The 15826-nt window shown below is 36.6% G+C and overlaps 1 protein-coding gene across 3 annotated transcripts; it reads left to right on the top strand.

Annotated features, from left to right (window-relative positions):
* Positions 1-4096: 4096 nt before the first annotated feature.
* OSR2 (odd-skipped related transciption factor 2) lies at positions 4097-14125 on the top strand. Of its 3 annotated transcripts, none has more exons than XM_063450300.1 (4): positions 4097-4383; positions 9683-10410; positions 12673-12772; positions 13526-13691. In XM_063450300.1, exons 2-4 carry the CDS (start codon positions 9755-9757, stop codon positions 13571-13573), a joined length of 804 nt encoding a protein of 267 aa, XP_063306370.1. In that variant the 5' UTR covers positions 4097-4383; positions 9683-9754; the 3' UTR covers positions 13574-13691. The 3 variants fall into 3 exon arrangements, with proteins under 3 accessions (XP_063306370.1, XP_063306369.1, XP_063306368.1); XM_063450299.1 differs by having other exon boundaries at positions 4098-4383; positions 13683-14125; XM_063450298.1 differs by having other exon boundaries at positions 4098-4383; positions 13601-14125.
* Positions 14126-15826: the final 1701 nt, after the last annotated feature.

The raw sequence follows: 15826 nt of genomic DNA, 5'->3' as shown, positions 1-15826 counted from the left end.
AAGGGTAGCTGAGAGTAGTGTGAGTTGCAGTCCACAAACCCTTGGGGTGTAATATTTAGCCATGGATGAATTATATAACACAGGGTAGTGACAGTATACAGAGAGGTAACTTCTCATCGGAGTTAGAAAACTTAACTTTTTTTTTATCCCTCATCAGGCACAGCCATATTTCCAGTGGTTCTAATTCCCCATATATTTAAGACATTATGTCTGACTTTACCTTGAAATGTGAGTAAGTGGAGCCTTGTAACGCGAGGGATCATCCTTGGCCCCTGCTGTGTGGGGTCTGCAGACTGGAGTGTAGTAAATAAAATGCAATTATTAGCTCTGCAGCGAGATATAGTGTATGAATTATGACCCTGGAGAGACCCTGTGCTTTGGATGGAGAACATGTGTGTTTGTGATCATATGGGACAGAAGTAATCACTAAATTTTTTTTACAAAAAATACCCTGTGTGTGGTCCTTATCAGGAGATACCAGCTGTGAACCTCGGTTATATCTCCACTTATATACAGTATGTACAGCCACTTACCGGGGGTGCAAGGTGTCTGCTGTGGGTCTCGTGTTTATATATGTAAGGAAATAGTAAGATAATATATATTATACACATGGGTACACGCAGGCTGAGAGCATTTACAAGCACAATACACATATGATTTTGTGTATAAAATTTGAGGACATTTAATTTAACTTGAAATTTAACCTAAATAGGAAATGAATACATTTGTATTTTTTTATTTAGGTAATTTTTTTTTTATTTTCTTTATAAAGCTGATCTTGCTCTGGTCATGGGTAGAATGTCAGATTTGGGAATCACAATGATCAAGGTGTTTAATCCAGGCAGCTCATGGCTGTCCTTGTACGCAGATCCCAAAACAAATGCACTCTGCTTTAAAGCCCACATTCCCTGAGCCTTTGATCTCTCAATATTTTGTGCCGAACAAAAATCAGAGATCATATAACATAAATCCCACCTTTCATGTAGCATCCCTTCCACACAGGAGAGGATTTGCAGGCATGTAACATTTGCCCTCTATATAAAGAATGGGGCAGGAAAAAAAAAAAGGAACAAAAAAATATAAAAATTAAACTGATAGGTTTTACCAAAACATTACTATTTTATTATATATTTTTTGCAGAACATGATTGTGTAAAATAACATTTAGACCTGATCCCAACACAGACCTATCTCCTCTCAAGCCCCCAAACCAAGCTTGGTTTACCCACGATCTGTTCTTTTAAATCTCAGCCTTGGTTATACTACAACCTAGAAATCCAATATTCCATCCTGATTTAACCCTTTCAGGGACAGATGCCCCCCCTCTGGCATACAAACTGTTAAATTAACCCCATGCTCCCCAGAACTTTGCAAAAATTAACACACAGGAAAAAAAAAGGCCAAAACAAATGATTCTTACAAATGAGCCACTTTAGATTCATCGTGTATTATAATTGAGTCAAAATGCTGAAACTCATTGAATTCTAACTGAATAAATAAAAGCAGACACTTGGCTATAGCCCCAAATATATGTATAGGAAATGTTATCTGAAAGGGAAGCCTCTTGAGGCTTTGTAATATGGTGGATGTGTTTTTTTATAGAATTACGCTGCGGTAACAAAGTGGCTGCCTAATATTTACTAATATAAATAAGTCGGTGGATTCGAAATACACGAATGTATCAAGTGGGAGATGGGCGGGTGAATGTGCAGATCAGAAGTTAGTTCATTGTATTTTGCAAGTAATCAATTCTGTTCTTTTATATGATAACATTTTTTTTTTATTATATTTATGTTTTTATTGCAAGGACCATGTTTTTGCAAAAAAAAAAAAAGTGCAATGTCATATTAAGAAGAATCACACAGGGAACTTTGTCCCTATTCATTCCTTCACTTATAGAGATGGAATAGCGCTGACACTGTCAGTAGCGCTGCTCTGATAATCATTTGAAAAGCACGATGCAAAAAAAAAATTGAAATTCAACAAAAATTCATACTTTTTTACGTTTACTCTGGATTGAGTGGAGAGTGGATTTTGTAAAAGTGATGCTAATGGTTGATTTTTTTTATTATTTATTTTAATCCTTATGTATAAATTTATTTTTTTCGTACTTGAAAAAATGTCAATAAAACATTAACGGAAGAGAAAAAAATAAAACATTTCGTTTAAACAAAAAACTTTAGCTAACATAATTAACACCAGTTTGATTAAAATTCGTTATTATAGCTATTAGCTTGTTTGTTTATATAATGTAAAATCTTTTTTGTATCTGCACCTACCTGTGTAATTATATCAAATATTTCCTGGGAGTGTGTACACGAAAATGATTGTTAATTGGTGTTTTCATTTTATAATTAAACAAAAGACTATTTCGACTTTATAATTCTTAATTAAATTAAAGGATTTGGCACCTTGATATTATATGAAACTAATTTTATTATGTTAAACTATGGTATTTTCAAACATTTGGAAGATTTTTAATATAGAAAGTAAGCCTAAAAGTTTCATAATATGTATCAGACTATGCGAAGTAAATATTGATGTAATTTTTGTCAATAAATGTAAGTGTCTGTGTACATTTTTTCTGTTAGTGATCAATGGATGAGCACATACAGCGTGTGATATCTCAAACAAACAAAATCTCTCACTTTCATCATTGTAACATTAACTTGCAACAAAATAACTTCTAATAACCCATTAGGAGTATGTAATAAACATTGATTGATATGCTCAAATAACCCTAGAAAAGTCGATATTTTTTTTGTTACTTTTGGTGTCATGTTAAACCAATTCAGAGAAATTCACTAAAATGAGAATTTAAAGTGAATTTCATATTTAAGGCCAAAGTAGCAGATTCTTTTTAAGCATAATTGATTCAGAGAATTTTTCCAATTCAACTATTTTGACTTTAAATTTGAAATTCACTTTCAATTAATTTTGAATGCTAACTTTAGCGATTAACCCTGAATTGTGTCTACAAGTGAATTGATGTTGAAGTCAATGCGTGGGTCTGGGTAAAAGGACAGTTAGCTGTGCAACAATTTGGGATTACTACTTGCTATCATGATGCCTTGGCTGCATAGCCTGTAATTGCTACAGGATTTCTATCAGTTAAAATGATGATACATTTAATTAGAAGCTGTGTTCATCAGTTCTAAATCAGGATAAGATGACCCAATTATTGCAATCTGTCAAATCAAAGGTGGGATGTTATGTTACCAATACAAATGACAGTAGTGTAAAATGAAATATTTCATCTAATTCATCATATTGCTGTCCTTGTGCTTTGTATCAATCCGTTATGAGCAGTGCTTGTAGCCTGGAATTAGACATTTAAACCATTTAAATAACATGAGTCATGATCTGAGACAGCAATTAATGAATTGCATTTTACATACAGTGCATTGCTGTAAATGTAAAATGACTGTAAATCAGATATCTTCAAAGGTCTCCTAGCAATTGTAATCGTGTGTCATCTATATCCAAGATAATGATTAAGATTTGCACAATAGAAAAATGTACATGCTTGCAATCAATAGCACATTTATGTGATTATACACCAAAAAAAAAGGTTAAAAAAAATTCTTAAAAAATGTACAGACCTCAAGGATAATGTTTAGAGTCCAATAAGTGTACAGTAATTCCGTAAACTGCACTTCATAAAACATTCTTCTGTAAATACATTCCCTCTGCAGTTATTACAGTTGGCATGGCACAAAATTAGTTATAAATAGCCTCAGCCAGCCAAGAAGTGATCATTCCTTTTAGAAAAATTGGAGATTTATGTTTTACCAACAGGGAGGTGTATTATCCTATGCAAAGGCAACTTTGGATTTTTTAGGGTGTAACAAAAAAAAAAAGGAAAAAAAGCGGTTCCTTTAAGACCCAGTTGCTATCCAAACAGAAGTAAACAGAATGATCCATTAGAGATGCTGCTGAGTGGAAGGGGCGTGGCTGCATGATTGCACTGGGCGGGGATAGAACGTTACTACTGCTAACGTTCCATGTGTGGGTGGGGCCAGGAGAGATGTTTGCAGCTGGAGGGCGGGGTTAAGGCTTTGCAAGGCAGTGAGGGCTGAAATGTGATGGATCTTATAGGCTGTTTCTCAGACTTGCAGCAAACTTTTCAGGAGTGAAAGCAGTGAAGTGGGGACAAGGAGCAGAGAGAGGGCTGCAAGCCCTGCCACCCATAGGACTTTCCTTCCAATCAGTGCCCCTGCAGACCTACAGCAGGATGAGTCCTGAGGCTGGGACACACTGGGGAAAGCTTTGCTGAGATTATATGGTGGAAACAATTGTGTGGATCTAATGAAAGAACAGAGAGGATTTGGATCCTTGGTTGAACTTTTGGATTGAGGCTGCAAGGACCCAGCTCCTGTACTAGGTGAGTGTGCAGTACCCAGAGCTCAGGGAGACCTTTACCCAGCCTGGAGCTACTTTTTTGGGGGGCAGAGGGGCTGCAGGGCCTGTTTGATTCTGCAGGAAAAGTTCCTGGTAATATCTCACTTCGTATTACTTGTTGCAATCACAGACACAGTTTCACTTCGAACTTTATTACCAAAACAAGCTTTCTGATACATATTCACTCAAACTGAAAATAACAAAGAAGAAAGGCATAGGTGATCACTAAATACCCACATTGCATAATATATTGAAGGTTAAAATATGTTGTATTTTTTCAATAATATAATTAACAGTCGTTCTAATTATAACATTTATTGATGCTATATCATCGTGGGGGGGAGAGGGGTAAGTACCAAACAGGGAAAAGGTTAAACCCTGGATTTGGTAGGTCTAGATAGATAGATAGATAGATCGATAGATATATTATACTGCATGGAAAACAGGAAGGGTAGGGAGAGGGTTAGACACCAGGTAGGTGGGTGTGAATAACAGATGGGCCCTGTGGCTTTGCACTCCCAACACAGAATGAGAATCCTGATCAAATTATCTCTTTATTTGGATGTGTTAAGGAGCTGTCTGCTGGGTTTCCAAATTTTACCAGGGATAATTAGTAGGGGTGCAGTGAAATCCAGTGCAGAAATGGAATCTTAATAGCTAACCCACAAAGAAATGTAAATCTCACTGTGGACGGTACAACTGGCTGCTGTTTTCCTTATATTGATTCTAATGACTCAGGTTAAGGACACATGACATGTGTGACATGTCATGATTCCCTTTTATTCCAGAAGTTTGGTATTTAAGGGGTTAAGGCTTGTCATACAATTAAAGTGACCATGCCCTTTCTCCATTGATTTAATATTTCTTAGACATGTGTCCATCGCGTTGTACAGATGTTGTTACTAAAATAATCTTCTAGTCTGTTCATCAAATCCAAATTCTGTCTGTCTCTCTTTAAATCTACTGTCAGACTCCAGAAAATTGTAATTCTAGATTAAAATTTGTTTTACGGTTTAAAAAACTCCAAAACTTCTCCTAGACATAACACTGATTGGAGATTGCTGTTTGGAGAGAATTCGAATATCACTTAAATAATACAATATCTCTCATATAGTCAGCTGATATATAGCCACAAATGAACAACGCTGTTTGAAACCGTACATAGCTGTGCATAAGCTTCTTGTGTAAAACATTTTAGTATTTTGGAAAATACAATTTAGTACATTTTAAAGTTTCGGTTTTAGGGTAAAATCTCTGTACTTCCTTCGTGTAACTGAGCCTGTAGTAGTATTTGTACACATATAATTAATAGGCTTAATAAGTGGCATGAAACTCAGGGATGTGGATTTTTAAAAATATATATTCTTGGGGCGCTGGGAGTGTGATTTGGGGTTTGCTTCTAAATGTCACTAGCTGTTTGTATGTCGTTTGTGGTGTTTTTTATTTTATTTTTTTTTTAACGGCACCAAAACCTGTGTTTTTAATATCTAAGTATCATAGAGAATAGGGCATTGGGCTGACGTATTACAAACACGAGTCTTTTTTATTTTTATTTGTACTTTAAAGCATTTTATTTTTTAACAACTGAAACAGACGTAAAACACGAGTTATTTTTCTGATAACTATTTATTTTTTTCTAAGACTGCAAACGTTTACTCTTTTTATACTTTGTAATAATGATCTATTTGAAGGAAAATCCCCACTGATCTCTTGGGAATCAGAATCCTTAATAGTGTATATAGAATTCATAACGCGTTGGAGTAAATTCACTAAACAGCGAGTTTTACTGCGATGACAGCTGATTGGCAGAAACATCAAAAACATGTTTCGAATTCTGTCATTCCCCCCCAACTTATTAAAAGTCCATTGTCCACCCAATATTCCCTAAACAATTAGGTTTAATTTAATTGGGCCAGATTTAATTTTATCTACGGTATAATTAAAGAAATTAACTATCCTGTCTAAATACAGTGTGTCCTAAATGGCTTCAGTCCAATATACTATGGTGGTGGCCATTCAGCTACCTAGACAGGTGGATACATACATACATTGTAATCAGAACGTTGGGTTCGTATACATGTATGGATACATTGTATGCAGTCACACTGAGATATACTATATAATGACTCTATCTCAAAAGGCTTGATACAAGCATGTACACAGCCCCAAATCATGCAATGGGATTAAATAGCCATAGGTATTATATTATGATACAGGTAAGTGACAGGCAGATTAGAGGGTCTCTGGGTGACCTGACAAGTGATCAGGGCTTGGGGACTCTATTAACCCCTTAAGGACACATGACATGTGTGACATGTCATGATTCCCTTTTATTCCAGAAGTTTGGTCCTTAAGGGGTTAAAGAGCTCATGTTCTGGTCTTGGTTCAGTGGTCTCAGTGAAATCTACTGACTGTCACATAACCCCCCCTCCCTCCTCTTTAATTCGGCAACATTAACTGCAAATACAATTGTACCGCGCTACTGTACACGTTGGTGCTATAATTATTTAAACTAATACAAACAGTATTTTATTACAAGTAAAAAATATAGAAAACAAAACAACGTTCTCTGTTTTTCTCTTGACGTGACATTTGTAATGCAACCCACTAAATATTTGTAAGTGCACAGCGCTGTGTACACGTATAGTGGGACATAAACAGGACAGGTTGGTGGAAGAATGAACACATTGCGTGGCGGTATTTTAAATTTAAAAAATAATACATATTGAAATAGAGATATTACATCTACCTGAATGACACTGAGAACAAGACACACAGACCTGTCCCAGTTATGTATCCTTAATTAATACAAAACAATAAAGTACCATAGACATGTTTTCTCATTTACAATCTCCTGTTTTATTTAATAAGACTTTAATGATATTTTCGTATCCTGCTATTTAGCCAGATATGTCTTTACATATAATGTTCATCGAACATTTATTATACTGTTCTACAGATGCGATCATTTTCTATATTATTGAATAGGAAATATTATTATTATTATTATTATTATTATTATTATTATCAGTGTAATTAAACAGAAATCATGTTAAAAGCCTCTTGTCATAAAACCTGTTGGATTCAGAATATCACACAGTTTGTTTTATGATCTTTGTTTAGAAACTTCCTCCTGCTTAAATAAACACATTCAAATAAAAATGTAAAATCTATGTAAATTGGTAAAAGCAAAAATAAGAAATGTAGACATTTTATAGCTGCCGGATGCATAAGGCACAATTAAAAAAAAAATTAAAATAAAACAAATATCATAATAATTAATTATGTACATTTATATAAATTGGCTAGTAACATTCATGTATACATAAATCACCACAGGTAATAATGTTATATATTACACACCAGTAACATAATATAACGTTCTGGACAGTTCCATAAATAATCACATTATTATATGCATGCTATATTGTATGAGACTGGATATTGCATGCTTTGACAGTGCTGCAGTGTAATATATATATTATTACACGGCTTGGCAGTATTAATGTCAGACCACGCTCTATGATGGAATTATTTAAGCGATTGTTACCAAACGTGGCATTTAATATATTATTTGAGAAACAAGCATGAATTCAAATAAATTGACTTTTCACGTATTTTACTTGAATACTAGAAATCTAATCACGTGAAAACCGATAACAACAAATGTTGCAAGTACTGCAATGATTATAAAAACGATTAGACATTCTATCGATATAATACCATATATTATTGCACTACCTGGGATCTATTATACAATATATTGTACTTTACATACAATGTTGTACTATTGTTTTATTGAACTGTTAGCTTGCAATATAAATCTGTATTGGCAGTATATGTAGAACAAATATTGTAGCTGTGTTTTGTAGTTACTATTTATATTTGTGGATCACAGTCTCCGTTATATTGTCGTTTTGTTAGTTAGTAGCAGTTATTTTTCTTAAATAGTTGGGGGATTTAAATGATGGATTTGAACATATTGTAAATAGATAAAATAATTAAATTGGAGGGATGGGGGGGGAGGTGTCAATTTAGAAAAGTTGGGGATTTTAACCACGTTTGCTGTTCTCAGCATAACTTTCTGTTAAGTGAAAAGGCCTGATGTCTGTCTGCCCTTGGTGGGTCATTAAGGGACCCGATTTCCCTGGGTACACTCCGTGCCCCTTGTGGAGTGCTCAGGGGGATTGTGTGTTTTTCTGGCTGTTTGAGTCTGATCTGTCATTTAAAGAACATTAACATGATTGACCCGGTGAGCTCAGATTCCATCGCAGAATTACCCCTATTAGCCCAATTTATTGTCCCCAATTCCCAGAAAATGTGCCATGTCCTCTCCTATGGGGTCTCCCCAGGCTGCTATCTGGCGTCAGTGTCCCCTGGATGTCACATCTGGGCAGATGTTCCAGGTCTTTGATTGTCCCTCCTGGGTGGCCACCTGGAAAGGAGCTGGGTGTAAAGTGGATTTGGTTAGAACCTGCAGAGTGAGGGAAGTGTCACTTTTCTCTCCTGTTTTTGTATTGATTAAGTACTTACCATTTTCTTTTTTCTTTTTTCTTTTTTTTTTTTTGTGTAAAAACAAATAACCTGACCCTGATTTGGATAAATAATTCTCACCTCTCTAGTGTAAGATCGTTAATTAACTGTATCCAAACTTCACTAGTAAATGGTTTATTCCCCCCGAGCCCGGACAATCCACATACAGACCTTCTAATGGCACCCAGGGGCCATGGACTGTCAAAGAAACACAGCAACATCTCCTTAACCCCTTCACCCCCAGGCCCCTCCAATTCTCTGTGTTTAACATACAAAGTATGGGAGCCTGGACTGCTGACAAGTCCTAACAGTGTGTGGAATGAACACCAGTATGTACCAATCACATGCCATGAAACAGATTCTTACACATCACTGACTGTGTGTACAAAGTGAAAGTAACAAGTCTGGCTGTAGTCCATCTAACATGGCTCTAGCCATTAGCACAGCTACTAGTTCTAGTTACAGCAGGGGGGAGCAGTTAAAGAGTTTATTCATTATATGAGTGTTTGGCCTAATGCAGCCCCCCCCCCCTCTCATTTATGCTGGGGAGGGGGGTAGCTTTTGTTTCTAATTTTCCCAGAGGTGAAGACTTTTGCAAACCAGTGTTCCTAATAGCAGAACTCCCAATTATTAGAGCCAACTACATTCTCCCCACGTCTTGAATCACTTTGCCTTGGCTCTTACAATGCATTGAGGAAATGAGATGCACATTGTCAGTAAGCACAATTTTATTTTTATTTTCCCCATAGGCATTTCTTATTCTGTCGGCTGTGGATCAGTTCCAGGAGGTGAAGGTGCTGTGACTGGATCAGGTTGGGAAGATGGGAAGTAAAGCTCTCCCAGCTCCAATTCCCCTGCACCCTTCCCTGCAACTCACCAACTACTCCTTCCTGCAGGCGGTGAACACCTTCCCTGCAGCTGTGGACCATCTGCAAGGACTCTATGGGCTCAGTGCTGTGCAGACCATGCACATGAACCATTGGACTTTGGGATATCCCAACATGCATGGCATCACCAGGTCCACCATCACTGAAATGGCTGCAGCCCAGGGCCTCATGGATGCACGCTTCTCCTTCCCAGCTTTGCCCTTTGCCACCCATCTCTTCCACCCCAAGCAAGGAACCATAGCCCATGTCATCCCAGCCCTGCACAAAGACAGACCCAGGTTTGACTTTGCCAACTTGGCCATTGCTGCCACCCAGGAGGACCCACCCAAGATAGGTGACCTCTCCAAACTGAGTCCAGGTTTTGGGAGTCCCATCTCAGAGATCAGCAAGTTGTCCCCAGACAGAAAACCTTCCAGAGGGAGGTTACCTTCTAAGACTAAAAAAGAATTTATCTGCAAGTTTTGTGGGAGGCATTTTACCAAGTCCTACAACTTACTCATTCATGAAAGGACCCACACAGATGAAAGGCCTTACACATGTGACATATGCCACAAAGCCTTCAGAAGACAAGACCATCTCAGGGACCACAGGTAGTTATTGTCACATATCTGTACAAAAAAAACCACTATTTAACAGATAAGTGCCAAATTAGTGAAAGTGTGTAGCGCTAAAAAGTGGATTACTTACTCCCAACTTATTGGGGATATAGTAGTTGTAAATGGCTGTATAAGAACAAAAGGGAAAAGTATATAGTGCAACACTGTTAAATTAAAAGTGGAAATATATATTCCAAATCGGAAGCACTCACATGGTTTAGAGCCTATTATGGATTGGCTCTAATCACTTGCGCCGTTGTGCACTTAAGGTGGCACACACCTTTTAGGTCCACGTGTAAGATGTTCCTCAAAAGCATGTAAAACAAAGAGGTAGGGGGGAGACAGGGAGAATTGCCCTGGTGCAGAAATCCTTAATCAGGTAAGGTATAGTGTAAACACATATAGATGGCTTCTCACCTTAAAAAGAGCCTATCACTTGGCTCTTAAGTGTATAAGCAGATGAGTCCAGTTCTAGGGTGACTCTACCCTTCTTTAAGCAGGATAAACGGTCCACCAAAGTGTAGATTCAATAAAATTTATATTTATTCCATTAGTGTAAAACTTTAAAAAATAGATTGCAATACATACACAGTGGTGATAAGTCCAAAGTCCAAAGTCCAAAACGCGTTTCGCCGATTCTGTTCGGCTTTTTCAATTGGTGTCACATATCTGTCACTGCAATAGCTTTATATTTATTTATTTAACTCGGTTTTAAAACCCAACACCAACCTCTTGGGAGATACTCACTAATCAGCAAATGATAGTTAGAGATCCCACCTGGCACCTGCAGACTTTGTAACTATATAAAATAGTCCATTTGGAAGAAATGTCTGTCCTGTCTAGTAGGAAGGATGTGTTTAAATTGTGCTGTCTCTGCACGTGTTTCTCCAGTCACCACACTTCGCTATTTTGTGAATAGAGATCCCTGTGCAAACATTGCACTCACAGATTATTCTGCCTTTTATGATGGCGAGTTGGTAGTAAATGATTAAATAATATTAGTGTGAGGAAGGGTTTAAACTGGCTGACAAGGACCTGGCTCGGAGTGTTTGAATGTCTGGGGTCTATGTACTAAAGTATCGTTTCTCACCTTAGTAGATAGATTAGGAAGGGGAGAGAATTCTCTCTGCAGACCCGTAAATGGTCTGCCTGGTCGCTATAAAGAACACACACACACACACACACACACACACACACACACACACACACACACACACACACACACACACACACACACACACACACACACACACACACACACACACACACACACACTCTCCCTCTCTCCCTCTCTCCCTCTCTCCCTCTCTCCCTCTCTCCCTCTCTCCCTCTCTCCCTCTCTCCCTCTCTCCCTCTCTCCCTCTCCTCCCCACAAATAAATAAAAAAAAAAAAAAAAAAAGCATATCTCTTTTACTGAACTGTACACACAGATGAATCCACCCTTCTTTATTTTTTGCTATCACATATTTTGTCACCGTCCGGAATCTGGGTAACAATTTATTATTAGACCTTGCTAATTTGGGAGCTATTTGGCAGGCAGTAATCCTGATCCTGTTTAACTCTTGCAGTTGCTTAGGCAGTTTCCATTCTGTTGAGTTGGTGTTCTGTGTGTAAGGTTGTCTGTCCAGAGTCAGTCTCTGTTTGTGCTATCACAGAACAGTAGGTGGACACCACTTACAGGACATGTAGGTTATATCTAATTGGTGCCGTTTGGTAAATGGACAAAGCTGCTGCTTGTTACCTGGGAGGGGGGACCTCAACTCCCATCATGCTAAGACACTAAAACACAATTTATTTAGTGGGTTGACTAAGCATGATAAGAATTACAATCCAAGGACTACCTGCCTTGGGGACAGTCAATTCAGTAGGATGTCTGACAGTTGTGGGAGTTGGATTGCCAGAGAGGGACAGACTATCCATGGCATGAAATGAAATGATTTCCAGGACCTCCTGAGATCATGGATTGTGTGAAGGTCGCTGTTTTATGCAGTTGAAGTGCCAGATAGAAGCAGGACAATAAATAATGTTTACCTGACACACTAGTGCAATCTAATCATTGCTGGAGAGGGGGCAATCACACTGTGATCAATATTACTAAACTCTTTTCATGTCAATCTGTCTGGTTAACCATACACAGAGTGACACTCTCTCAACCTGTGAGTGTGTCTCATTCTCTCTCTATGTATCCCTCGTGATGACCATATAGCAATCTATTCCTGTGACTGATATCTATTACCTGTTTTTTTTATTTCCAGGTACATCCATTCCAAAGAGAAGCCTTTCAAATGTCAGGAGTGTGGGAAAGGATTTTGTCAGTCCAGGACCCTGGCTGTACATAAGACCTTACACATGCAGGTGAGATGGTTATACACACAAACACATAACATACCTGACCATTTAACAGACACAGTGAATGTATCTCAGTATTTAGATAAAGTGACTGAATTAATTTCTCTAAAACCAAATCTATTACTCTATTCATACACTATATTATTTAGTGTCTTACCACTATTGACACGCACTCACAAATGGATACTGTGTTTCAAGGTTTTAATTGCAATTTGCTGCTCTAAGCCTATATGTAAAAAAAAAAAATGTATTAATAATAAAACAAATAGATTAAAATGTTTAAAAAATATAATAAAAATATAGGAGTGTGATTTTATCATCTCTTCTTCTGGCTTAACCAAATTAACACTGAGAATTAAAAAAAATAAAAAAATAAAATATATATTAAATAGATTGGAAAATATAAACAGTAAAATGTGTTTTGTATAACAATTAAAACAAAAAATTATTCTACTCTGCATTTTAAATTGTAGTTTTATTTATCCCCATTTTTAGGAGCTGTTGCAATAGTTTATTTTAAATATAATAAATGCAGACAATTAATATAACATAGATTATGCAAATGCTCTATTTTTATAGGGAAGGATATATTTTGTGGAATATACAGAATTTTGTATTTCAATGTTACAGTACCAGGAAAAGGGTCACAATATAATATTCTGGTCTCATGTATTTCCCCATCCGAGAATACTAAATAAAATCAGCCTATTTTTGAGATTATTTGAATGTTTTTCCTGTGTCTCATGTTGTCTGATATAGACCAAAGAAAAAATATATAGGACAAGGAGAGACGGTGTGAAGGATTAATCCTTTGCTTCCTTCAAATCTGCACAGGAATCACCCCACAAATGCCCCACATGTGGAAGGACATTTAATCAGAGAAGTAATCTGAAAACTCACCTTCTTACCCATACAGACATCAAGCCCTTCAATTGTGAGCAGTGCGGCAAAGTATTCAGGAGAAATTGCGACCTCCGGAGGCACAGTCTGACTCACAGCCCCAGGCAAGACTTCTAGAACCGGGCCCAGGTCCATCAAAGGGTTAATATCCATGGACTTACTTTAAAGGACTTCACAGACAAAGCACGAGAACTGAAGCCTACCCTTGCATCATCTTGTAAAAAAAAAATATATATATATATTTTTTTTTCTTAAAAAAAAAAAAAGACAACAAAACAACCAAAAAAGCTCATTTTAGAGCTTGTGTAAATAATGTTATTATTTTTCTATTATTATGTCCAGTGTTGGTGCACAATGGTACAGAATTTTTGAAAAGAAAGGTACATTGGAAAAGTGTATTTTAAGTAATAAAATCATGCGGTTTTTGTTTCTTTTTCAAATATATATTTATTCACATTATTTCTGGTCCTCTCGATTTTTTTTTTTGCTTGGCATATATATATTTTAAATAAGGGAATGTATTTATTATTATATATTGTATGAACAATTGCTTTTAGGAAGTTTGTCTTTTTAGCCCTGTGTGTACTGGCTGGTGTTCAAAAGGTTAAAGGATTATTTATCTAGATAAACTTGCTCTTTTATGGCAACTGGTTCATTGTTAAAACACCTTAACCATTTGTGTGATGGAAGACTGGACAATACTCTCAGATACAAAACTCATTATAGAGATGTGTGTCTAAATTCTGGGGGAACGTTCTAAAAGAGGAGCAACAAGTAGGAACGTTCTATTGTTGCCATGGTGACTGCTCCACGTTTAGAACGTTGACACCGACTTGCTCTTTGCCCAGTGTTTGGGCTGAATTAACTTTTACAAAATTTAAAGGGATATTTCTAACCTACATGTTTCTAATCAACGAGGAAGAATGGGTCTATATTAACTTGTGATAAAAGTGGCATAAATTAGCAGCAGAAGAAATACGATTTTTTTTATATATTTGTTTACTCATCACTAAATATAACGGTTTAAATTGTTTCAAAACAAAAATTGTGCAACACTATCTTGCACTATTGTACACTATGATCCACGACACCACGCTATTCACTCCTACTGTGCACTATAATGCTCTGTCTAATAGAAATAAAAAAATATATATAAAAATTGGGGCATATTCACTAAATTACAGCAAACGTAGAGTTAAAAACTGAATTACAAAATTAGGGTCGAAATGTAAAAATTTTACAGTCCCACTGTAGACAGATTTTGTCTAGAATAGCCTGGATTTTGCTATTCTGTTGAAATTTCACCATTATTATTATTATTATTATTATTATCTATTATTTATAAAGTGCCAACAAATTCACAGCTAAGTGAATGCACTCTAGTTATTCTTTTTGTGTGTGTGTGTTTTTTTTAGCAGTCCCCCTTTCTCCTTAGTTAGAATTTAAGAAGGATCATAGAACAAGCATGTTATGTATTAATTGCACATGAAGCAGGTTTTCAGTCTAATAGCTAGTTATCATACATACCTAACTAACCACAGCTCTATATTACAGGGCCTGATTACCAAAGGCCATATCTGCAAACTGTGTACATAGACAGACAGATGCAGGATTCCTTGTTGTAATCTAGAATATATCAAGGTATCAATAAGGAAGGTTTTTCCTTTTGCCCCAGAGCCTTCTTATTTAATGAGTATTGCTCATTAATGCTCAGATGGTGCCTTTAAGGTGTTTTCCATAGTCACAGACATGGCTAAAAATAAATATCTATTTGACTCCAGAGGCCACATACCTTTTAAAGGAACAATATTGAGTTTTATTATTGTGCACCCCCGTCCCCCTGTTTAAAGAGTCACTGGATACCGCCAGTATGGAGTAATGACAGTAATAGTGGAGTATAATATTTATTTATTTTTAAATAAATTCCCAGCACTTTGGTGATTTAACCGAGTAAGTTTTGTACAGTAATTGGTACCATAACAAGTACCAAGATGAAAAAAGTATTTCAAAACAGATCTAAAAAGGAAAATGAATGTAGATTTATAATCCCAGTGCGGGCCCCCAGTATTCCTCGATATAGAAGGTGGCATTTGTTAACCCCCCTGTGCTATGCTGGGACATGCAAGTAGCCATGTGTCCTTCCATACATCAATCGGGAAA

This window comes from Pelobates fuscus, chromosome 4 (assembly GCF_036172605.1).
Source record: "Pelobates fuscus isolate aPelFus1 chromosome 4, aPelFus1.pri, whole genome shotgun sequence".
Taxonomy (NCBI): domain Eukaryota; kingdom Metazoa; phylum Chordata; class Amphibia; order Anura; family Pelobatidae; genus Pelobates; species Pelobates fuscus.
The sequence above is the reverse complement of the archived record's forward strand: the minus strand, read 5'-3'. Positions and strand labels throughout refer to the sequence as shown.